Source organism: Diabrotica virgifera, chromosome 4 (genome assembly GCF_917563875.1).
Source record: "Diabrotica virgifera virgifera chromosome 4, PGI_DIABVI_V3a".
Lineage (NCBI taxonomy): Eukaryota > Metazoa > Arthropoda > Insecta > Coleoptera > Chrysomelidae > Diabrotica > Diabrotica virgifera.
In genome coordinates, this window is record NC_065446.1 from 1407900 (window position 1) to 1435271 (window position 27372).

General features: G+C 31.7%; 1 protein-coding gene and 1 long non-coding RNA gene across 2 annotated transcripts; both read right to left on the reverse strand.

Moving 5' to 3' along the window:
• Window positions 1-1650: 1650 nt before the first annotated feature.
• Window positions 1651-21438, reverse strand: LOC114324394 (longitudinals lacking protein-like). The gene is made up of 3 exons (XM_028272221.2): window positions 21292-21438; window positions 20958-21154; window positions 1651-12993 (listed from the first exon to the last, which is right to left on the reverse strand). Exons 2-3 carry the CDS (start codon window positions 21141-21143, stop codon window positions 12802-12804), a joined length of 378 nt encoding a protein of 125 aa, XP_028128022.1. The 5' UTR covers window positions 21144-21154; window positions 21292-21438; the 3' UTR covers window positions 1651-12801.
• Window positions 21439-24337: 2899 nt separating this feature from the next.
• Window positions 24338-27149, reverse strand: LOC126883455 (uncharacterized). The gene is made up of 2 exons (XR_007697657.1): window positions 26786-27149; window positions 24338-24528 (listed from the first exon to the last, which is right to left on the reverse strand). It is a non-coding gene; the product is annotated as an uncharacterized LOC126883455 (long non-coding RNA).
• Window positions 27150-27372: the final 223 nt, after the last annotated feature.

The window sequence follows — 27372 nt, forward strand, 5'->3', positions numbered from 1 at the left end:
AACTCCTAGAATGTACAGGGCCGCTACAGCTCTAAATGTTTATAACGAAATTTGCCCCTTACTTGCAAACCCAAAAATTATCTCGGCTTCAGTTGGTCGTAGAAATTTTTTATTTTTTTTATAAATCTTTGTTTCATCTTTAGCAACAATAATCTGTAAGTTAAAAACTCATAGGATCTATAGGGCCGCTTCAGCTCTAAATGTTTATAACGAAATTTGCCCCCTTATTTTCAAACCCAAAATTTAGAGGTTAAAATGTTTTACGCTTTTATTTACACCAGAATATGAAAATATAAATCTTTCGAAGGAGATTGGATGTTTCACTAAATTTCTACGATTTTTTTTCAAAAAGTTATAGCCTTCGACATTTGACCTCTTGTGATAAACAATATCTAAGTAACAAATTCGTTAATCTGGCCTTACAATTTTTTTTATGTTTGGAATTGAAAGATCTTCATTTTAAAGCTTTAAAAAATAAAAAAAATTATTTGTACAATAAATAATACAATTGTAAAAAAACGGCCATTTTGGACCTTTCGCAGGCTGTTTTGCAATAACCAATTAACGAAATTAAACTTACCATAGCTCAAATTGTAGGTTTTTTAATTTATTACAACTTTCTATTAAAAAGTTTTTCTCTAAAATCAATTTCCTAAGCTACAAAATTAAAAATCAATAAAAATTGCAAATTTAACAAATGAAAATCGCAATTAAAAAAAAAGCGCACAATATTTTTGGTTACATTTTAGTAGAAGTTATTCCTGGCTTCGTCCTTTACAACACCTGATAGGTTTCAAAAATTCCTGAATTATATCCTGAAATCGACCTATTTTTCACCCACAGCCTGGGGTATTAACTGAGAAAAACGAAGTCAAATTTAAATTTACATAGTAAATTCTAATGCGATTGAATCACTTATGGACTTATTTTGAATTAATTTTATACATTTTATTTATCTAATTGTAAAAGCTTTTGTAAAGTTAATATTTATTTCCATTCAAAATATTTGAAATTTTGAAAAAACAATCGCCTTGTTTGCTTCAAATTTTGCACTTATTTCTCTTTGTCACTTTTTAATATTCAATACCATATAGCCAAAGGGATACAAGTGTAGTTATACCTGTTTGCCGCAAACTCTTTTTAAATATTTCATAAGTAGCCAAATTAGAACCTGCGATATGTCGCCACCAGTAGTTTAATTTACCTGTATCTCTTTGCCACTAAATTTTTAGTACTATCTAGTATATTATTTTGTGCACTTAACTCAATTTACAATATTTTGTCACTTATTGTACCATGAGCATCTTTTTTTTTTGGGAGGTGGGAATCTTCGCAAGACCGTCTGGGAAGGTGGTCCAAGGTGTGTCGGATTCGGTCCGTCCTACTTCATCTTGACGGCCTACCGACTAAACCCACCCCCTCTTTCTCCAGCCGACGAGTCTGGAACCGCTCTTAGCGAGCATGTCTGACTCGTCGACCTTACCCCTTAGCATCTAATCCCCTCAATTATTATGATACGGCAAGTGAAGAAAACAAGAAAGTTAATCGTTGAGCAACCTATAAAATAGTTCAAATAACTAATTTGTCTGTAACAATCACATAATTGTTACAGACAAATCTAGGAATAGTGGTAAATAAAAAAAGACGCAATTAATTTTTACTTAACTTTAATTTCATGAGTGTAATTTATGCACATTTTATAAAAAATCTAAAAACATCTTCTATTATGTATAATTATATGTATTTTAAGCCCCAGTCAGTAATTAAAGCGTAATATTCAAAAATTCAGTATTTGTGTTGCAATATTAAAAGTTGTACATTTAAAACAACTGATAGACATTAATTATTGCCTTGATTTTAAACGCGAATTCAGAAGGTCAGCTTCTTCCTCAAATGAAAGTATACTTCTCCAAGAAATTAACGTACCACCTTAAAAATTGTTAATTTTTGATGTCCTAAACCTGTTGTCCAATTTAAGTGATTTTTTTTTAAATGTTATTGCCTTATTCTTTAACAATATCGCTGTAACAATATTGTTGCTAGACAGACAAACTGTCATTGTATACCGCGTGTACCAATCAAACTGTGGTTTATTTTAAAGTTCGCAACACCCTGCAGAATATTCTGGCATTTATAAAACACTGAAATTAAAACCCAACTATAGTCTCAGGTTTTATTAACATTTATTACATGTTGCATAATTAAAAAGTTAGGTACTTTAACACCTAGATACATAGCCAAGTTGTTCATCAATATATCCTCATTTTCGGATTAGTTTAATAAACAAGCCTAAAGTAGGCTATGACTTAACACTTTAATAAATGTCAAATTGTTAACAGTCAAAAAGTGTCTGGTTTGTTGTGAAAATTAGTAGGTTTTTTATTTAAAGTTCCAATTAGGTCCGTAATTTTTTGTTGTTTGGTGGAAATGGAACGAGCCACAAGGAATTTGACCCGCGATGAGTGTGTTCAAGCAGTGACCATACGTAGCGAAGGACTTAGCTACCATGCTATCGGCTCCTTATGTTGGTAACAATTTTTCGCTAATGCACGATAATGCAAGACCTCACGCTGCACGAACTGTAACCGAATATTTACAACAGGTAAATCTTCGGATTTTTAATTTTACCACCGTATAATCCAGATCTTAACCTGATGGAACATAATTGGCAGAATACTATGACAGCGTTTGCCACCTCCTAGAACTTTACAACAGGTAGAAACAGTAGCTCTCGAGAGTTGGAATGATATTGATCAGACCAAATAAACTAAATTCGCTCAGCCGAGATTCATTTTGACAGATTCAGAGTACGAAACATACAACACAAAAATTACTACCTCACACTATTAACTGCTCAAATCAACTTAATCTTTCATTAAAAAAAGAAGAATTATTGGAAATAGTGGGAGTGTATCCTAAACTCATAAAATTTTGTGGAATTTATTTCTTCAAAATACTTTTATTTTGTACAATAAATAATTATTGACTGGCGTAAGGTTTATGTTACTTATGTCTGTTTACTATCAATAATATTGGCTATGAGAAGGTATGTTAGGTTGTGTAGTAATTTCCAGTCACGTCTAGCAACCTAACTTCCCAAAAAAATTACTAACATCACTAGACAGTTGCGTCTCAGATTAGCGAATTGACTATTCCTCCAGGGAAATAAGGCAAAAATATACCATGTTCGGGACACTTGAGCAGCCAGGTTGCAAATGGGTTTTTTGGTTACTATATACCTAATACATACAAAAATGCCCGTCACAGTTCGGACGAGAAATTTAGTTATTAACAAATAAGTGTCAAAAATGGCAGTTTTTTCGTTTAAATCGCTACGGGTAAAAATAGGGCAATTAAGTATCTTATTTATACTGTTATTCTCGTAGTAGATGAGCGAAGGTTTAAAATGGCAGTTTTTGAATTTCGGTTCGATCATTTGTTGCTTCAGAAATTGCAAAATAAGACTAAAATTTCGAAAATAAAAAAATTGCTATAACTTTTGTGAAAATGACCTTAAGACTTTCATATTGCACGAAAAGTTGAGACAAACAGTCCATATAATGCACAAAAAATTTTAAGACAATTCGTCAATTAGTTTAAATTTTATTCAATCTGTTTATCCCAATGAACTTTTTTTTCGCAATAATATTGTTCAGAATATAGTAATGTAATAGCAATTCTGTGAAAACCACATGAAAGAAGAAAAATCATGATTTCAAAGTATTTAAAAAAAATCATTAAAAAGTCATTTTTATCATTCCGAAAACATTTTACTAAAGTAGGGTCATTTGTAGTTCATAAACAATTTGAATAACTTTGTTAATATTGACTAGATTAAAACTACTTTGGGATTTGAAAAGCTGGTATTTTTATACGAATTTTCAAAAAAACACTTTTTGCCTAGGTTAATTAGTCAAAGTTAGCCACTTTTTTATTTAATTGACAGCTACTTTGTTTGTAACAATTAAGCAACCCAACTAGCGCCATTTCGAAGTTGAAGGTGTATAGTTTATGTGTAAAAAGTTTAAGTAAACTTTAAACTTCAACATAGTTGTTAATAAATCTTTAAAAATAACGTTCTAACGAAATCGATTTGTGGTCGGTGGAAATGAATTATTAAAATCCGTGCACTCAAAAAAATGAAACTGATTCTTCAAACATATGCTGTGATTAATATCTCCAGAGCTTGTTGATGGATTTTGATCATAATTTTTTTATGTTATTTTTTAATCAAAATGTTAGGGGGAGTTCCCCTTATCACTCAGGGATATGAAAAATAGATTACGACCGATTCTAAGACCTACCGAATATACATATGTATATAATTTCATAAAAATCGGTCAAGCGGTCTCGGAGGAGTGACAACTAACACTGTGACAGGAGAATTTTATAGATGGGTATTAAGTATTAACAAATTGGGGTTGGTGATGGAAAAGTGTAAATTAAGGGTTGTATGTCAGGGATGCAATAAAATAAAAAAAAATTCAGGGGGGCAACCCCCTTATAACTTATGGATATGAAAAATAGATTAAAACCTATTCTCAGTCCCATAGGATACACTTGTAAAACTTCATAAAAATCGGCCAAGCCGTTTCGGAGTAGTATGGTAACTAACACTGTTACAGGAGAATTTTATGTATATTGAAGTAACTGTGAATTAAATAATAAAAGTGGCTAACTTTGACCGTAATTAACATAGGCGAAAAGTTTTTTTTGAAAATTTGTGTAAAAATACCAGCTTTTGAAATTCCAAGGTAAATTTACTCTACAGTCAATATTAACAAAGCTATTCAAATTGTTTTCAAGCCAAAAATGACTCTACTTTAGTAAAATGTTTTCGTAGTGACAAAAATTACTTTTTAATGATTTTCTTCAATAATTTGAAAACAAGACTATTGTTCTTTCATGTGGTTTTCACAGAATTTCTATATAATTATTATTTTCTGAACAATATCATTACAAGAAAAACTCTTTGGGATAAACAAATTGAATAAAATTTAAACTAATTGACGAATCGTCTTATAATTTTTTGTGCAGTATATGGACTCTTTTACTCAACTTTTTGTGAAATATAAAAGTCGTAAGGTCACTTTCGCGAAAGTTATAGCAAATTTTTTATTTTCGAAATTTTAGTTTTATTTTGCAATTTTCGAAGCAACAAATGATCGGACCAAAATTAAAAAACTGCCGTTTTAAACATTGGCTCATCTACTAAAAGAAGAATATACTATAAATAAGATATTTAATTATCCTATTTTTACCTATAGCGATTTAAACGAAGAAACTATCATTTTTTTGACCCTTATTTGTTAATAACTAAATTTCTCGTCCAAACTGTGACGGGCATTTTTGTATGTATAATGTATTAGGTATATAGTACCCAAAAAACCCATTTGCAACCTGGCTGCTCAAGTGTCCCGACAAAAACCTTATTTCCCTGGAGTATATAGGATATAGTATATAGCAAACCTTATTTGTAATATAAAAGTACATAATTATCTCTTTTATTATCGAGCATAAGGAAATGAATCAAAAAACAAAATGTTAAGAAAGCGTAAGGCTACAATTGAGTTTTAATTTCAATATTTTATAAATGCTAGAAAACATCACAACAGCGATATTGTTAAAGAATAAGGCTATAACATATTAAAAAAAAATCACTCAAATCGGACAGCAGGTTTAGAAAATTCCATCCAGACATCAAAAATGTTCCAATTTTAAGATGGTGCGTTATTTTCGTGGAGGAGTGTAGCTAGCTCATCTCCCTTTTCCCTAGATGCTGGTCTCATGTAATCAGATGATGAGGCAGACATTTGATCAATTTACCGGTTGAATGCCTTTCTATATAATGTTTAGTTGGTATAGGAATAATTACTGATAAAAGAAATTATATATTTTTTTAAAAAACCAATACAGAAGTAAAAACTTCGAGATGTATTCTGGTATAAAATCGTTTATTTAAAACTATAAAATGTCATCGATTGCAGAACGTTTTCGTTCTAAACAGAACATCTTCAGTGCATCCTGCCAAGTATTTTGAAACTAGCACACTGTAAATAGTGTTAACATCATCATATATGGTTTACATAATGTAATATGTTAAAATGTTATGACTACAAGTCGATGTTAATGGATAAAGTGGAACACATGCTAAAAGGGTGCCATGGTTCCCTGCTCGAAGATACTAGGTACTTGCCAATTCAATGGGCACAGACCAACCTGGTCTGTGCCCATTGAATTGGCTCCCTGCTCGAAGATACTAGGTACTTGCCAATTCAATGGGCACAGACCAACCTGGTCTGTGCCCATTGAATTGGCAAGTACCTAGTATCTTCGAGCAGGGAACCATGGCACCCTTTTAGCATGTGTTCCACTTTATCCATTAACATCGACTTGTAGTCATAACATTTTAACATATTACATTATGTAAACCATATATGATGATAACACTATTTACAGTGTGCAAGTTTCAAAATACTTGGCAGGATGCACTGAAGATGTTCTGTTTAGAACGAAAACGTTCTGCAATCGATGACATTTTATAGTTTTAAATAAACGATTTTATACCAGAATACATCTCGAAGTTTTTACTTCTGTATTGGTTTTTTAAACTATGGTATACAGCCAACTATTGGGATTTTCCCATTGATTTTTTATTTTTTATATATTTTTTTATTCCGAAACAACATCCAAAAGTGAAAAAGCTTAATAAAACTAAAGATATATTAAAACGGACAGAATTTTTGAGTATTATTTTTCTAATTTTCGATCAATAAATATATAAGGTGGTAACAATACGGTAATACCAAAAAAAATAAATTACAGAAATGAAAACAAAAATCAACCAGAAAAATATCTGCGACGTTTATAAAAATATAAAATGTCATCTTTCCTATAATTGAAAATTAATTCCTTATAGATACATCTACAAACATTATAAAACGAGTTGTAGACTAAAAGCTAGCGACGAACTCTAAATTCTAAATAAAATCTCAACCACTTTGTCGGGAGCTCTAAAGTAATTGCAAGATCGCTAGTTTTTAGACATGAATCGAAAAAATAATCATTTACAAAAATTATACCAATAATGAGTCTCTCCTAAATAGAAATATATATCTTTTACAGTCGGAGATTTATATAAGCAAATCGGTACTCAGCAAAACAAGATTATACATTTTTAATGATCAGGTCACCTTAGCTAAGTTTTTTTTGGGCGACTTTAGCTCCAAAAATAGTGTTAAATTTTCACATGTCAAAAATATTATTGTATTTTTTACTGTGTGTAGTCTCTTATTAAAACCCTTAACTTTAAATAGCACGCAAGCCAGCCCTGTTCACTAGTACTATTTCATCCCTCCTATTTCTTACCCTCTCTCCTCACCCTTACAGATAGACAATATTTGGACAATTTGCGATTGAGAATTTCTCTCTTCTCCTACGCCGGCAAAACGGTCAACACGTACCACTCGCCACGAGAGTGCAACCTCTTTCTTTTTCTTTACGATATTTCGACGGATCAAGTCGGTACCGCTCATCTCTTGAGGGTACAGCCTTTCTTTTGGGCTGAAACGAGCAATCAAAAGTCGGGCACGAACAGTTAATTCGGGAGTGACGCCATACACGATTACCCAGCAGTAAAAACGCGAGGCACATGGAACGAGAACAGTCAACTCGTGTGTGTGACCGGCTCTAGTGTTCAACAAGGCTTCACAACTTGGTAAGACTCTTATCTACATATCAATATTGTCTGTATAAAACGTTTATACTCCCACTTGAACCAGTAAACTAGCAATCCTCATACAGTCCAATCCTAAGATTGTATTCACAATCTCACCTATGTACAAGTTATCGTACAAATAGTGCCTGAAGACTTAACAGTATTGTGTTTCTTAGTTCTCTCCAGTCACAATTAGATCAAGATGAGAAGATGAGGAGATAAAGGTAAGAATAGAAATAGCACGAAAAGGATTTATAAAATACAAGTCTTCTTCTTCCTTGTTGTATGTAGGCTTTAAAGCCTGTTTCTTCTTCAATATGAGCCTCCTAAATTGTTTAAATGATCGCACCATCTTTTTCTTGGTCTGCCAATACTTCTTCGTCCATTTGGCGACTTATCTCGTGCTATTCGTACTATCTTATTAAAGCAAGCCAAGCGAAAACTCCAAATTTCTTGGAATTGTAATACGTTAGAACACACAGAAAAAGCTATATATCTTGGGAGTAACTCACCGGTCTGGTTGGACCGGTCCCTCACTTACAGACAACATTGCATAAAAACGAGAGGGAAAGTAACACCTAGGAACAGCATACTCAGGAAGTTAACGGGAAGAAAATGGGGTGCATCTCCTGGCGTCTTAAGAACAACGGCACAGGCATTGTGTTTTTCAACTGCTGAATAAGCGTGCCCCGTTTGGGGCACATCTGCCACACCAAACAAGTTTATACTACGCTAAATGAGACGTGCAGGATAGTAATGGGGTGCATGAAACCAACGCCACTCTCAAATCTATATAAAGCAACGGGTTTTGCAGAATCCTCAATACACTGAGTCGTTTCAGGGCCTAGATTCCGTGCACTGTAGATATCAACATGTCGGTTTCTATCGATATTTGAATTTTTAGCTTTAATTGAATTATTTTCTAGTTTTGCTAGGTTATACTCTAATTGATAAACTAGAGCAAAACTAGAAAATAATTCAATTAAAGCTAAAAATTCATATATTTTGATATTCAAATATCGATAGAAAGCGACATGTAGATATCTACAGTGCACGGAATCTAGGCCCAGAGCATAGAGAAAATTAAACAGATCACGAAAGAGCGGCATGCCCTATATTACTCTGGACTAATTAGCAAAATACAAGGAAAAGTTATTTACCATCAAGTTTATTGCTGGAATCGAATCTTATGATTGTATCTATTAATAATATAGGTATGCAAAGTCCCCAGATAGTGTGCTACTTTTTTTATAAACAAAGAGGCAAGCAAAAATCGTGTTTTTCAATTTTTGCTCTATAACTCCAAAGATTTTAACTTTACACCAAAAACACCCAAATAAAAATTCACCGTAATTAAATATTGCATAGAGACGGGTTTTTCCCGATTTACTTCGACGAAAATTTTCCCCGGAAAATGCGGGTTTTTTCAACAAAATGTTTAATTTTCAACTAAAATTTCAGATAAGTAATTGTTTATCAATAATTAAATAACTTGGTAATATGAAAGCTGTTTTCGTATAGATTATAATTCCACAAGCCGATAAAAATTGAACGAACAGTTTAGCAACAATTGAATTGTTAATGGCAGGACGCTTCTTATAAAAGAAAAAACGTTTAATTGTGATGAGTGGTTCCTGAGATACAACCGGTCAAAGTTGACCGGCATTTACGGCAAAGATTTAATATATCTTTGCAAAAATTATGATCATATATTATATGATCATAATTTTCGAACCATCACCTTTTTATTTCGGTCCTTTCTCCACACCAATTTTCTTATCTTTAAAATACTCATAACATATATTATTATAATAAAAACTATCGATATTACGAGTGAAAATTGCCAAAAAATATCAAAATTCCAATCAAAAATTAGGTTGGAGAAAATGTAATCTCAAAGATCAAAATCGGTGTACGCTAACAAAATGCATTTTCTCGGCTTCCCATAAAGCAATTTTCTTTATTCTTTTTTTTTTGTTTCCAAGTAACTCGAGTAGAGCCATCTAACTAACGCAGCATTTTGTTTTGTTATAATAGATTAATTTATTTATAAGAAAAGAAAACTACATATTTTTTCCAGTTGTAGACATTTTTTAGATAAACTTACTACAAGTGTACCCTTTAACGTTAAAAACGCAAATATTCTCATTTGAAAGCTGTATAATTATTTAAACAATCTTTATTTAAACAAATTAAAAATGTTTGTTATAATCAGTAAATAAATTTATTATAACAAAACAAAAGCAAGTTTGACATTTAATAATGCGTTAGTTAGATAGCTCTACTCGAGTTACTTGGGAACACAAAAAGAATGAAGAAAATTGCTATATGGAAAGCCGAGAAAATGCATTTTTTTAACGTATACCGATTTTGAACTTGAAGATTACATTTTCTCCAACTTAATTTTTGATTTGAATTTTGCTATTTTTGGCAATTTTCACTCGTAATATCGATAGTTTTTATTATAATAATATATGTTATGAGTATTTTAAAGATAAGAAAATTGGTGTGGAGAAAGAGGGCCGAAAAAAAAGGTGATGGTTAGAAAATTATGATCCTATTGTTTATATCTTTGCCGTAAATGCCGGTCAACTTTGACCGGTTGTATCTCAAGAACCACTTATCACATTTAAACGTTTTTTCTTTTAAAAGAAGCGCCCTGCCGCTTTTTTTCCAGTACCGTTTTCTTGATTTAATTTAATATTTCCTAAGATATTTTATTTGTTTATAACCCAAAAAATTGTTTATAATTTTGAAATATTCCTGAGGCCGCTTAAATAGTCCAATTTCAATTCTGTAAAGTACATTAGATAGGTACAGTGTTTTTTTATACAAAAATCATAGTTATTCTTATGTATCATAACTATGTTATGTCTTAAACTGTTCATTCAATTTCCATCGGCTTGTGGAATTATAATCTATACGAAAAGAGCTTTTATATTACCAAGTTACTTAATTATTGATAAACAATTACTTATCTAAAATTTTAGTTTAAAATTAAAGATTTTTTGGAAAAACCCGCATTTTCCGGGGAAAATTTTCGTCGAAGTAAATAGGGAAAAACACATCTCTATGCAGAATTTAATTACGGTGAATTTTTATTTGGGTATATTTGGTGTAAAGGTAAAATGTTTTGAGTTATAGAGCAAAAATTGAAAATAACACGATTTTCGGGCGCCATTTTGTTTATAAAAAAAGTAGCACACTATCTGTGGACTCTGCATACCTATATTATTATTAATATAAGTAATAGAGGGACGCCTATGGATTTCCAGCCTAGAACTGATGACATGGTACTTTGACTTTGAACTCATGAGTGCTGACGCTAGGTGAAATCGTGTGAACTGTTATATTGCATTTTTCATAATGTTTTATTAAATTGTATTCTTAGTTCAGTCTAGATTCTGCTTTTATTGTAACTAGTTGTTTTAGCTCTAATAAAGTTTTTTTAAAAAGTCTTTTTCGGCATTCCCAAATATTAGTTATATATAATCATAAGATTCGATTCCAGCAATAAAATTGCTGGTAAATAACTTTTCCTTGTATTTTGCTAATTAGCCCAGAGTAATAAAAATTCTTAGATGTTACATCTTTAGTGCTAATGTGGTGCTACCGACGCATGTTGAGGGTCTCATATATACACCACACGAGTAACATAATTACTCTCCAGAGGCTAAGAAAAGGCAAAGAAATAATTAACACCGTAAAGAACAGAAAATTGGCTTACTTCTGCAAGGCATGATTGAGGGCAAGAGAGGCCCTGGATGTAGACGTATATCCTGGCTGGCCAATCTAAGGAAGTGGACTGGTCTAACGTCAACTGATCTATTCCGAGCTGCCGTAAATAGAATAAGATGGATCAATGTGGTCGCCAACATCTCCAGAAGATAGGCACCTTTAGAAGAAGAATAAAAATGTGACCTAAACCCAAAAATATATATCTTGTTATTTCCACCACCCGATAATATAAAGTCTCATTTCCTAAAGTTACTTAAACAATAAAATAATATATGCACTCGTGTACTTCCATAATATGTTTACCTAATTACAAATTGAAATTACATTATAGACACAAAAAAGAAAACCGTAAGTATTTATGAATGCAAAACATAAATTTAACTCCTAAAAAATCCAAAATTTTCCGCAAACTAGGAGTCAAACTCTGCTTAGTCTCAAAATAACATCCACAGTGTCAGAACAACATTGCGTTGAGTACAGATTCAGTGTACAGATCACAATAAACACATGTTTAAAATTTTTTTTTACTAGTACGAGAGGCATTGAAAAGTACATGTTGACTGTTCAAATTAACTATAGAAAATGAGTAACCTGTACAATGAATTTTGGACTATAATATGCATTGTAGCTTTAACACTATGGTAAACAGTGTTTCACAAATTCAAATTGTTGTTAGATATCAACTATTACTACAAACAAAAAATGTTCTAAGAAATGAAACAAACCTGAAAAATGAGGAAGTTTGTTTACTTTCTTGCATTATTATCATTTGCAAATATTCAGGATAACTACATAAATGCAACAATAGACTAACTGGCATTATATTCAGTTCCATTATCAAGCAGTTATGATTATTATGAGCAAAAGATAGTACCTTCGAAAACTTAGACTAATAAATGCCCTCAACAAAGTTATACTGACCATTCTCTGCAAATATTTAAAAAATTGAGATCAGTGAAGTTCTGTTAGATTTGTTATCTTTTGTGTATACCAAATTTCAGAGGCACTATTGTACCCGGGTTACAAAATTCTTATTTCCATCTCCAAATGGAACTAATTCATATTCAATAATTTTAGCATGAGATCTTTGAAATAGACTGTAAAAATGTAATTACTGTCTAATAGTACTTCAACCAATCTACATTTTATTTTTTTGATCAAAAACATTATAAAAAAAAGATACATCTCCCACGATTAAACAAATAATATATATCTAAAACCTAATTCTATTAAAATATATAATTTTAAATAGGTATGTTAAAGAAATTATAAAATTTGATAGATATCTAAAAATCACGATTTTTGTGAAAAACTGTTCTCTACTAAGTACTAAGGTAGTTTATAAACTATTCCCTATTAATTGCCTGTGGAGCTTCTGCCAATCCTTTAACTTTAAGCCTGTCAGCTGTTTTTAAGAAAGCAGGCAACTGTTCTTGACTTACGTTCACTTCTCCTGCATACATAAATTCTAAAATAGCTTGCAAGTGGCTGTAGGCGACATCTTTGAGAATAATTATAGGGTGTTTTGAAGGATTTTCCTAAAATTAGCAAAAACATTACTTAATATAAAGTCACATCAGAACTAAAGTAATATGGTAAATTTGGCATTGAAAACTCTAACTAGTGTAGAATCACTAAATGTTAATTTTTGTTCTCATGCTTAGACCAGGCAATATCTGTTCTAAAACATCCTCATTCAGGTAAATTGTATATGATCATATTTTCTGCTCTTTAATCACTTCGACATATTATTATCAATCATAATTTCACTATGCAGACACTTTATTTATTTATTGTTAATAAACGGGGCAAGCCCATTGACAAAAAATATACAATTAAGCAACATTTATAAAAATTACAAACAAATACTAAATAAAATACAAAATCATAAAATAAATATGTATATAGAATTACAATTAAATTTAACGCTTCAGAGATTGTTTAAAGGCACTTAAGGACAAGTTAAAAAAATCTGTCTCATGAGGCAACCGATTAGCATGAGCAAGAAGTCTGACCAGACCTATATTCACAGAATAATTAGTTCGACGAAAAGGAATATGAAATAGTGTATTCTCACGAAGGACACGGGAAGGAATGTGGAAACAAACCAATTGAAGCAGTTCAGGTGAATGTATAATTCCGTTAACCAATTTAAAAATGAAGATGAGATTGAAATTAACTCGTCTAGTAGACAGAGGATCAAGTTCTAAGTAATATGAATAAGGTCTGTGTAATTTAAAGGCACAGTGCATAAAGAACCGTCTTTGCACTCTCTCCAAGTTTTGAACAGAGGATTGGACAAAGGGAGACCAGATTATAGTGGAATTTTCAAGTTGAGATCGGATCAGAGAACAGTATAAAATTCTCAGCGAAGAAATGTTATGAAAATCCATTGTATGCCTCTTAATAAACGCTAGCTAAGAGCCTTATTACAAATAAAATCAATGTGCAAATTAAAGGATAAGTCTCTCTGAAAAATGACACCAAGATCCTTGACGCTAGTGACTCTCTCAATCAAAAAACCATCCAAATTGCAATCAAAATCTACCATTTCCACTGATCGATGGAACTGGATAAACTGACACTTGTCACGATTAATGACTAATCTGTTATTATCACACCAATTCGCAAATAAGTCGAGAGATTTCTGTAGCCTAGCACAATCAGAGTAATCCCGAACAGAACAAAACAACTTTATGCCATCGGCATATGCCAACACTTCGCAGTCAGTCAATGATTTAATAGCATCATTAATAAAAACTACAAACAATAAAGGTCCCAAGTAGGACCCCTGAGGTACTCCTGAGAGTGGAAAATACTCATTAGAAGTGAAACCATTCAATTTGACACATAAAGACCTGTCCCGCAAGTAAGTTTTCAACCAGCAAAGAAGTTTACCACTCACACCAAAACATTCCAATGTATGCAATAAAAGGCAATGATCTACCTTATCGAATGCTTTGGACAGATCATTATAAATGGAATCCACCTGTAAACTGTCCACGAAAGCATTTACAATATGATCCGTGTAAAGAAGAAGGTTGGTCGAAATAGAACGGCCAGGCAGAAAACCATGTTGAGCAGTATGTAGTTGATTTTTCAAATTATCGGTCAAGAAATCAGTTACCAGGGATTCAAAAATTTTAGGAATGGCAGAAAGAATTGTTATTGAACGATAATTACAAACAAATGACTTATCGTCAGATTTGTGAATGGGTTCCACATAGGCTTTCTTAAACTGTGATGGAAAATGGCCCTCTGCCAGGGATCTGTTAAAAATAAGCCATAATGGTCTTCACAAAGAAAATGAACAATTCTTTAAAAACAAGTTCGATATCAGTAGAGTATTTATTGGTAATAATGTACAAATGTACTTTTACAGGTCAGCAATAATTAAAATTGTCTAAAATTACATTAAAAGTTGACAGTACTTCAGTAAAAAAAAACCTATTACTAAAATTTAAAAACTAAACACTAATTAAATTACAGGACAAAACAAAATCAGGGCCATCATATCAGGGCCAGGGCCTTTACTAGTATCAAGATTATCCAAGCAGTCCAAAATTTTAGTTATTTTAACAGTAAAAGAGTGAATAAGGCAGCGATTGCTATCAGATGGATCAACCCAGTCATCAGTGTAAGATGTGAAAGTATTATAGGCAGTGCTGAAGAAGGTGGCAAAAGCATCAACAATAATTAACTGAGGCTCACCACAGACAGAATCATTCAACTTCATACAACCAGGAATATCAAAATTACTCCGCATAGAATTAACCAACCTCGAAAACGGTTTTATATTTTCATTAAGTAATTCCTCAGTACTTTCAACAAACTCCGCATAACAATCTCTACTTCTCTGCTTACACAATGCTCTCAGAGTACAGAAATCGTCATAATCATCACTACAACCTGTCTTTTTAAATCTGGCGTGATAGGATTTTTTCAATGAGTTTCAATTTTTTCAATCTTAAACAAACGCCACTTGGCTGGTACCACATGCGTAAATCATTCATTTAGTAACACAGTACTACTGACACCACTTATGCGTCATCTGTACCTGTGATAAAACCTACTAAAAGGTACTTGTGCGTCATGGACACTGAACGTGTTAAACAATTTGTGAAAATTCAATTTTTATTCTCCTTTTTGTTGCTATATCTCAGCAGCTATGCATTTTACAAAAAGTTTATGACAACAAAAAAGTTTTGCAATTAAATTTTATATAAGGTACAATTCCGACAATGACTGCAGACCGAAGTTAGAATTGTCGCCATGACAACGTCATTACTTTGCACTATTAATTTGTATATTTATTAGCAACCGACGTTCTGCCGGACACCAGTTGCTAATAAATATACAAATTAATAGTGCAAAGTAATGACGTCGTCATGGTGACAACTCTAACTGCCGCCTGCAGTTGCCGTCTGCAGTCGTTGTCGGAATCGTACCTTCAGATAGAATTGATTCCAAACTGAAAAAACAATTAGTATTATTGCAAAATTAGTAAAAACTTTGAAATTAAGTTTTTCAAAATAGTTATTAATTTAGAAAATTATGCAGAGCCAATAAAAAAAGTTTTAAGTAAATAGATACTTCAAAAATTTTTTACAATTAAAACAGCATTCAAGCTTTTAAATAAAATATGAATCATTGAAATCCATTGAATAGGAGACCATAGGCTAGCACAAAGACTAAACTGGCTTGATCACTTAGAAAGAATGCCAGATAATCGAGCTGTAAAAGTAATCCAGAGATGGAAGTATCAAGGATGGATAGACGATGTAGAGGGAGATCTTAAAACCATGAACATCAGGCAGTGGCGAAGGAAAGTATCTGACAGGGCAGAATGGAAGAACATTGTTAATCAGGCCAAGACTAACAAAGGGTTGTAGTAGCATTAGAAGAAGAAGAAGAAGAAGAAGAGGAAACCCTAGGGAATTTTATAAACAACTGTACAATTTGAAGTTACAAAACGTGTGTATTGAGGCAAATTTTTAAAGTGTGTTTATAATGTAGTTGTAATTTTATTACGTAATCTGCTACATAGAACCCTGATTGTCCGTGCTACATGGGACCGGATGTAACCCGGATAATTGAAAAACACAGATAATCCGAACATTTATTTCTTATATATAATTCATATGTAAGTATATACATACAATGTACCTACCATAAATTATGTACCCACCATAAAAAGATAACAAAAAAACTAAATCTTTCATTATGAGTCTCCCTCTCGGCCTATAGTTTCCATCGAGTGACTTATGGTGAAGTTATTTTGATAAATCCTCAAAAATGCAATTTGAGTAATACAAAATCATAGCACAGATAATCCACAGCCCGGATAATCCGCACGCAGATAATCAGGGGTCTACAGTTTCTTCCTTAATTTGTTACCTTCAGGAATTCCACTTTTAAAAGTGAACAATGTCACTTTATATTTATATTTTGCAGAAATATTGTAAATTTAACATTCCTGATGAAAGTACCTTTAGAAAAAATATATTGAGATTTGCTACGATGAGACCATAAGAAAAATTCTTGCAGATGACTCCATTTTTTTATAGTTGACAGGGGTTCTACATGAAGTTCTTACATAAAGTTTTACTAATGGTAGGCGACAACTTTACTAAAGCACTGTAAAGCCAGCATAGAACATAAAGATATTCTATATCAATTTAATTCACATATGTGAATTTGTTTATAGTTGGGAATTTGCTAAATGAATGAACTATAGTACTTTTCAATATATTTGAATCTGCTGTCTGTATATGGAGGCTTATTACAATTCTGCTTACTTCTTGTTCCATCATCATGTTCTCTTTCTTTACAGGGCACATAGGAAACAAACAGAAGTGTTGTAAGAGAAAAATGGCTTACATCAAAGAAACAGCCAGAAAACCATGGTTGAATGATACAGGAGCTATGAGAAAACTTTTATTTATAATATAATAAGAGAGTCTTCTACAGCTGATGCAGCTTCTCGCATCCTAATTTTCAGAGTTTTCTGTTGAAGCAATCTTTGGTTTTTAGATCTGTGGCAGTCATTGTATCTTCGATATCTCTCCAGGATCGTCTTGGTCTACCTCGTCTTCTTCTAGTGGATGGAGTCCATTTTTCTAAGCCATCTATTTTTAGGCATTCTCTAAAGGTGTCCATACCAGTTGAGTCTTTTGGCTTCGATTGTGTCTATTATATCTAGATCAATTTCCATTTCTCCCCTAATATCTTCGTTTCTCATCCTGTCAAGTCTAGTGAGCTGGCAACATCGTCTCCAATAGTTCGTTTCCATGGTCTCAATTTTTGATTTGTTTCTTTGGTTTATTTCCCAGAGTTTGGCGCCTTATAACCTGATACTTTCTATTATTGTTTTATATATTCTTTTGTTATTTTATTATTCCACGATAGACTGTGTAGCTGTCTGGTGGCGGACCTTACTTAGCCAATCCTGGAATGTATTTCATCCTTACTCCCTGCTTTTGAAGTTATTTGGATTTTCAAGTATTTGAAGGTTTCTGTTGGGGTTATTTATTTATTTATTATTTATTGACGGACCGAAGTCCATTAGTACATGATACAATTAAAATGTCACAAATTAGAAAAATAATTCAAAATAAGATCTAGTAGGTACAAAATTGGTAAATACATAACAAACAATAATAAAAAAATAAAATTACTTGCTCTAAATATCTAAAACATTTTGAAATTGACAAATAAACTTATCTTAGAACAAAGACAATAACAGTAATTAACAAATCAGTCTTGAAATTAGAATATTAAGTTAAATATAAATGTAATTGTGTGGAAAACGCAGTAAAGTCGTTCATAAAGAAATCAATATGCGGAGAGAATGTGTTTGCTAATTTAATAGTTTTACAGATATAGGAACTTGAACCATAGTTTGTACGGTTAATCACTTCGTGGAAGGTGGTCACAGAACGGGTGGTTCTTGAAGGTACACGTAGACCAATTTTATTTAAGAGTGAGATACAGAATTTATGACCATGAATTAAGTTATATAAGAAGCAAAGATCTTTATGTTGACGACGACTCTGTAATGAGTCAAGTCGAATAATTTGCAGTAAAGACTCATAACTTTGACCAGTGAGATGCATCTTATAAGCATAATAACGTAAGAATTTACGCTGAACTTGTTCGATTTTATTAATGTGACGATTATATTGAGGTGACCAAACACATGATGCATAATCTAAATGTGGTCTAACCAAAGAACAATAAAAAAGTTTTAAAGAACGACCAGTAGTAAAGTCATAGCTACATCTTTTAACAAAGCCAAGCATCTTTAACTTAGAAACCATACTATTAATGTGTAGGTTGAAATTCAAATTAGTGTCAAGAATAACAACCAGATCTATAACTGAGTCAACTAATTGTAACCTAGTGTCCCGTATATAGTAAGAATTATTCTCAAAGTTTCTTAGTCGAGTAAAAGTTATAGCATGGCATTTGTTTGCATTTAAGTCCATACCATTAAGTGAGCACCATTCCATAAGACCATTAAGATCTGATTGCAAATTGTAGTGATCCAAATCAGAGGTAATTATGTGAAATAATTTAAGGTCATCAGCAAATAGAAGAAATTGAGCAAAATTGAAACTTTTATTTATGTCATTTATAAATAAATTAAAAAGGATAGGTCCTAAGTGGGAGCCTTGAGGTACCCCCGATTTAACTATAATTTCATTAGAGAAATAATTCTTAATACGAACTACTGCCTTCTATCTAATAGATAATTTCGAATCCAACTAAGCAGAGGATCAGAGAAACCTAACTGTTCGATCTTATGTAACAATAACATATGGTTGACCCTATCGAATGCCTTGGAAAAATCTGTATAAATCGCATCTACCTGTTGTTTGCTTTCCAATGCTTCATTTAAGAAGGAGGTATAATTTAACAAGTTCATTTCAGTTGATCTCTCCATAACAAAACCATACTGTTGTTCAATGATTACATTTTGTATATTAGGCTTAATTTTGTCACATATTAATCTCTCGAACAGTTTAGGTATAGTATTAAGGATACTAATAGGTCTGTAGCTCTGAAAAACTAACTTTCCAAACGGGAGGGAATTCACTCGTTTGTAATGATTTTTGAAAAATAAAGAATAAGGGACGAGCAAGATTAAAACTACAGTATTTCAGTAACTTGGGTGGGATTCCATCAGGCCCTGGACCCTTATGTATGTTTAGCTGGGATAATTTGGTATATACCTCTGAAATAGATAAGTCACAACCAGTAATGTTGAAACTAGTGTTAGCCCTTGCACTATTTGGAATAGGACATTCGTCCTCACTATACACTGCAGCAAAGTACTGAGCAAACATCTTGGCTATGGTAGGACCATCGGAACTGGTTTGGCCATTATGGTTTAAAGTGTTCGGAATGCTATTATTATAGTTCTGATTTCAATTTGTACTCAATAATTATGAAACTGGCTGTATCCTGAGAACCACAGTACCTCCCTGTAAGGTACCAGAGGACAGTTTAAGTAAGTAAGTAAGTAAAAATTTCAGTTTGTAGGCTTTCTGGTGTTTCTTCTACAACCAAGTAGGTAGTCGGTTTATTGTATATTAATTATTGTAAGGTCTCACTTAGTGTACTCCTCTTCCAGTTTTCTGAGCATATAGTCCAATCACTCTCGTCTTCAGCTAGAATGGCTTGGTTGTCAGCGAAATGTATTGTGTACAACCTATCGCCATCGATTGGAATGCCCCTGTTGCATCGCTTTCTTCTCCACACTGAGAGCATTTCATTTAAATATATTTTAAAGAGTAGAGGTGCTATGTAGCAGCCTTGCTTTAGACCCTTACTAATAGGAATTTTTCTCCTTAATTTTTTTCCAGTTTTAATGTTTACCCTCATATTTTTATAAAGCTTTTGTACTGCTTGTATATTTTTTTGCTTATTCTTTGTTTTTCCATCACTATCCAGAGTATTAAAGGTGGTACACTATCATATGCCTTTGTCTGATCTATAAAGACTGTATGGGTGGAAAGGTTGTGGGTTAATCTTTTCTCAATAAGCTAATTTAGAGAAAATATGCTGTCCATACAAGATCTGCCTGCATGAAAGCCAATTTGTTCTTCTACATCTGTCATTTCTTTTTCAATTTTATTTTTTATTATTTTTCCATAGTCTTGAGAGTGGGTTTATGACGCTAAGCCCCCAATAGTTTGAACAATTATTTCTATCTCCTCTTTTGTACTTATATGTTGTTAATATTTATGTGGTTTTGTTCACTCTGGTGGTAAGTCATGACCTTCGTAGAGTAAGATGAAAACATTGAATTCTTTATGTATTCATTTGGCAACCTCTTTATAGAATACAAAAAAATCTGATAAGAGTTCTAATTTCCTTTTAAACTCAATACAGTTTTTCTTGAGTAAAGTAATTGAACTGTTGTTATCAATAAAAATATCTCCGAAAGATAAAATATATAGAGCAACAACTGTACAATATATTATGTATTGAAACTTACCTCTAATAGACTTTTAAAATAAGGACTACAGGCGGACAGTACCATTTTGTGAGCTTTACACGTTTGTCCCTCACAAGCTAACGTCACGTCTGTAAAACTTTTTTCATCTCTAAGGTGTCGAAAAGACGACACCATATTACTTTGAAAATCGTTCCATTTTAGAAAAAATTGCTGCTGATCCGCCATGTCTAAGATAACTAAAAAATATAAGATTCTTTAATGTTTACAAGCAGATGCTACATTGACACCTAACCCAATTTTAGATACACAGAAATTAATTATATTCTTTCACGTCTCCAGTCCAATTCGATTTAATTTATACTAGTTTACTTACATATATTTACTATTTAGAATTATTCCTAATTTTTCTCTATATTTACAATATCCCTAGAATAGCATGTCAAACAATAAATTACGCAAGCTCAGCTACTTCCTAAACAACAAAATGTCAGAATTGTCAATTGTCAGTCGACATATTTGACATTGACAGTTATTGTTGACACTAGGGTTGGCCGTTGGCAGACTGGCTGCGTTTATTTAAATATATATACTTCGTCTAATTTACTAACCGTTGAACGTCATCCGCGTTATAGCCTGTGACTTCTCATGATACCAACACGAAATATTTAGGCGGTAGGTGTGTTCTTTTTTAAGAATCACTTTGCAGACTACACTGGAATTACAGCCACTAGACATATTTTGTTATATACGCGTAGAAATAATATTTGAAGATTTCTATTAATGTTAACCTAAAGAAATACACAATAATATATGTTTCATTTAATTTGTATAAATGGATTGATTATAAAGCGTTTTTATCAAGCACATTTGTTCGGACCACACTGTAACTGTAATCGAACGAAGGCGACATTTTAGAATAAATTGGTAACATTTATTTGACAGTTGCGGTGATGACACTTCATATATTTTTTCTCTGATTCTGGCCTTGGTTTAGAACTAGAACCTTTAGCCACGTAATTGTATAACTTATCACTAACTCAGGTGTAATGTGTAGTGTGTGTGTTGAGTAAGTGTGTTGTTACTTTGCAAAGTCGACGTCATTGTGTTTGCAAAGAGACGCTAATTGTATCCGAACGTCTGCGGTCCCTCTGGTGAGTACCGATCCCACAAGGACAGATACTATTTTCATTTATTCATTTATAAAAAATGAAAAAATTTCTGACCCTGGTGAGATTCGAACTCACTACCATTCGGAACTTTCGATCCAAAGGTTAGGCGCTCTTACCACTGAGCCACAGAGGGGGTTACACTTCATATTTGTTTATATTCTTTATTATAAGTATCTGTTTTATTATTTTTACTGTTTTTATTATTTACTTTACTATAAAAAGATCCTCTACTATAAAAATATAAATTTCACCTAATTTTATCACGACTTGGAATAATCGAGGTATCTGACAACTTTTTTAGTTGTTATTGTAGACATATACAAAGAAACCTACCGGCTTCATGCCAAGAGTTCGGAGCCGTTTTATAATTATTAACAATGCAGTGCAAAAACGCTTGCAGTGCAAATGTTAAAAGACTATAACTTAATTCTTGTTCTCATTTCTTAAGTTTTTACTTATTTACATTGAATATTAATTTGTTTTGTTGTATAGTCCACGTTTACAATAATTATGTGATCTATTTGATTTAAAATGGATTCAGGATTTTTTTATACTTTGGTAACTATGTCAACTTAGATCTCTGGCGTAGATAATGACGTGCAACGGTAAGTAAATTAGACGGACTGTATATGGTTGGTACAGTATAAATACCGTTTAACGTCTGCGGTGGGATCACGATCGGTAGAATGGTAGAATGCTGACGTCACGTTGCCTAGCAACCGTCGATTATCGCCTGCAAGCGTAAATTTGGTATCACGATGAATAGAATGGTCGTTTCCAGTCGAATTTTATCCCCACCCTTGTAGAATAAAAATCCTCCTCAAACTACCACTTCTTAGCTGTAGAAAGGACGGTTAATCTCTTTCTTTCTCATGTTAATAAACAAAAACAGAACCAATATGGCAATATGACAGATATTTATTTTTCCCGCTTCCGTATTTTTTGTCTTGTTTATGTTCACTAATATGTTTTACATAATATTTCAATCAACGGTTTTTCTCATAGACATGTAAAGAAAGTTTCTCGTGGTTTTTCATAGTGACTGTTTTGCAAAAATACAATTAGTTTTTATTTTGAGATAACTAATAGCAGGATAACGAAGCAACAAACCTAAATAACATGTTTGGCTTTCCTTTATTTGGAGACATCAACTTTATTTCTTCGTGATACTGGTACCTTAAACCTGTACAGAATAGAATTTTGTCTCAAAATAGATTGGTGAATGTATCTACTTACACTGTATGTTTCTTAGATGAATAAAACTTTTTTCTACATAATTGTAGGTACATTTTGATTTTATATACTGTTTAACAACCCATACTTATAGTAAATATATAAACCTACCGCTAATAACCCTAGTGGTTGATGCAGATAAAAAAAAGTTTGACCTTCACTGTGATTGTTTTTAATAAGTTATTTAAATTATTTGTAGTTTTTTTATAAAAATTTGTTTGAATTTAATCTTTTGATTAAAATGCTTATTCTTTTGCACATTATTTGTATTCTGAAAGCTTACCTATATAAAGATGTTTAATGCCTGGTTGCACCAACAGATCTTAAACTTTAGACGTGCCTTAAGCTCAGATTGCGAAATATATGTATGTGTGGCATCATTGAGTCTTAGATCAGTTTTCAGCTTGGCACAATGGATTATTTAATTTATTTAGATAAGAATCGAAAATTATGGTGCAATGTGAGTGAAACTTAAAGCGGCCATATCTATGAGCTGAGCTGAGTTTAAGATTTGTTGGTGCTACCAGGCATAAGTTTAGTTAATAAAAATATATGATTTACTATTTTATTGGGAAAAAGCCACAATTTAAGTGAAAAATGAAATTTATTGATGTTTTAACTTCCACTTCCGAAGCAGTTATCGAAATATAAAATATAAATTAATATAATCAATTTTAATTCAACTTATTAATGAGTACTAAAATATTAATTAAGATTTTGTATTTCAATAACGATTTCCGACTTGGAAGTTGAAACGTTAATAAATTTTATTTTTAACTAAATCGTGGAATATTTCACAATAAAATAGTATATTGCATACGATATCACAAAGAAGCAGCTTCAGAACAATATAAAAATATATGTAAATTAACTACAGAGGACAGTCTGACTTTTACAAAATTAACCTTAATTTTTGTGAAATATTTTTTCTCAAAAAATGCATTGTTTCTGCAGAAAAACCTCAGAATCCTCTTACTATTATCATTATAATTTTCAGGTTGAAATAAAAATCAATAATGGGTAAAACATAAACTTTATTTAAACTGAAGAAAACATAAAAACAAATATAATCCATGAACATTATAAAAATAACATAAAGACAAATCTTCATAACAAAGTTGTAGTACTTCTCTATTACATCCAAAACATTTTCTTTCATAGGACTGAAAAAGCACACAGTATTGTCTTAACATTGTTTCATACCAAGACTAAAATAAGAACAAAGAATAAATCACAAATAAACCACAAATTTATGTAAATTGAAAAATAATGCAATTTTACTCTCTATGGCCAGTTTCACCAACAACAAATAAATCAGTGAATAGTTTGATAATTTAAAATTAAATTGACAAATTTTCTTTATATAGATATTTAAAGTGAGATTAACTCGTCAATTCATTTGAAGAGTAAATATTTATTTGATGAATTGGGGCCGGTTGTTCGAACGCTAATCAACAATGATCATTATCAAATATTTAATTACTGTCACCAAAACTGTCAATGTCAACTTTGTTTGGGTTGCTGAAAACATAATTAATTACAATTATGAGATTTATTATCAATTATGTTAATAATTATTGTTATATTAATTGATTATAGTCTCAGAATTGTAATCAATTATGTTTTTAGCAACCCAAACAAAGTTGACATTGACAGTTGGTGAGAGTAATTAATTATTTGATAATGATCATTGTTGATTAGCGTTCGAACAACCGGCCCTAAATAAAATAAGTACTATTTGACGTTAGAGAAACATAGTTGTGTCAGTTTTATCAGTTGAATAATTTTATTCATCGAATAAACTACTATTCATCTTTGGTGAAACTGGCCATTAGTCAATGAAGCTTTACAATTATTATTTCTAGTGCAAAAATAAGTAATAATATTAAACTACTTATAAAAATTATTATGAAACTTTAAATAAACATTTCTTTAAGATATTTGATCAATGCATCCATAAAACAAAAGTTTTATGTTCAAAATACTTCATAATAAGATATAAAGCTTCACCGTCCAGCAAAGATAACTAAGAAGTGAAAGTAATCTTTGCCAGAATAGAAATGGAAAATGCTTTGATCTCTATTTTAAACGATCTGCTGCAAAAAAGTTTTACATTTGAGTTTCTCCACATCATGTGTTGCACCTCCCCATCTAGCATCGATGTTTAAAATTTTTAAGTCTGGATCACACACCTAAAAGATTGTAATTTTTTACTTATTCTTTATTTTGTTAGTCAAAGTTTTTTCAACACAAATATCAACAAATACTACAAATTTTTGTGATATTTGCAATATAATATATTATGTGATAATACATTATTTTTATAAATTGATTATTGGCAGCATATAGTACATAATATAATATTACAAGTAAGTAGTGTTATATAACGAGTGTTACAATTTCTACATTTTTAGAAAGATAACTTTTCTATTAAGATAGTTATGTTCCCGTTCCGTTGGAGCAATTATAGCAACATGTGTGCAAACTATGGCCCCTACACAGCCAGGAAAGTTAAACTTCTGCATAAATTTTCTTTTAAAATTCTCTTTTTGAACGAATGTAGTAGGAAAGATAATCGACTCTTCACTTAGATGTTCAATTGTTAAATTTGTTACATCATTTAAACGGTTGCTAACAGTATTTTAGGCAATTGATATAGTAGTTATATATAGGCATAAAGTGAAACGTACGCCGATGTGTTTAGTATATTAGTATACAAAATGTATATACACATCAACGTTCATTTCACTTTATGTTTTGACTTAATTTGTTTGAAAATGAATCGCTACACGTGGGAAAAGTTATAGCGGACGAAAAATAACTGATAGCTCTGACCGACTACTCTTTGATAGGAACTTATTGCATAAAAATAAGTGAGGTAAAAATTTACAGTGAAGGCTCAACACTGCTTGGATGAACGGATTATCACATATTATGAGGTATAAGCCTCTCAAAAAAATAGTTCACCATGTCTGTTGTTAATATAAATAAATCTACAAACTCCTAAAGTAAATGCATCACTTTCCCTTCTCATTATTGTCCTCTATATTATACCTATTTATTTCGTTTCTTAATTGCTCATTTCTTTGTATATGAGCAGGAAGCATCTAAAAGTCGAACTATATCAGTATTTAATATAAACATCAAAATATATTAATAATAATTAATAATTAAATAGTTCACTATGTCTGTTGTTGATATAAATAGATCTACAAACTCCTAAAGTAAATGCATCACTTTCCCTTCTCATTATTCTCCTCTATATTATACCTATTTATTTCATTTCTTAATTGCTCATTTCTTTGTATATGACCAAGTATCCGAGCAGGAAGCATCTGAACGTCGAACTATATCGGTATTTAATATAAACATCAAAATATATTAATAATAATGATATGAACCTACAACTTATTAATGTGTTATTTTTCCTTTACAGTAACAGGAATTTATAGAAAAAATACCTACATAAAAATACCTTAATATAACAATGTTCTCTAGTCACAGGTAAAATTTAAAAATTTAGTGATTTCTAATAAAATAGTTCCAAACAACCCAAGACAAAAATATACAAATTGAAAATAATCACAAATTATAATCTTTCTTTAGGTTAGCTTTTTGAATACAACCACCACAAAATAAAGACAACCACACGTCAAACAGCAATATTTTTAAGAAGAAGAAGCGATATTTTTAACATGGCTAGTAGAATATCCGAACATTGCCGAGCACCGATTCTACTTTCCCAAGCGTGTTAACGTGATACCAAAATTGTCGATTGTAGAATTATTTTTGTGACGTCAGCATTCTACCATTCTACTGATCGTGATCCCACCACTGAGATCTAAGTTGACATTGTTGCCAAATTAAAAAAAAATTCTGAATTCATTTTAAATCAAATAAAATCACATAATTATAGTATCCCGAATAAAGTACGTGCCTCCTAGTGGCGGGATACGGGCAACAATACATTGGCTTATAGGGCAGTCCTTACAGTAGGGATCCTGGACTATACAGAAAAATGCAGGTGGGTGTGGGGTAATACTGCACTTTGG

Bases quoted from the DNA above. Each gene is read 5' to 3' on its own strand.
- LOC114324394 (XM_028272221.2), bottom strand. From the start codon at position 21,143: ATGGCGGATCAGCAGCAATTTTTTCTAAAATGGAACGATTTTCAAAGT. The intron at 12,994-20,957 runs GTAAGTTTCAAT...TGCTAATTTTAG, and splicing joins ATTTTAAAAGTCTATTAGAG to GAAAATCCTTCAAAACACCC.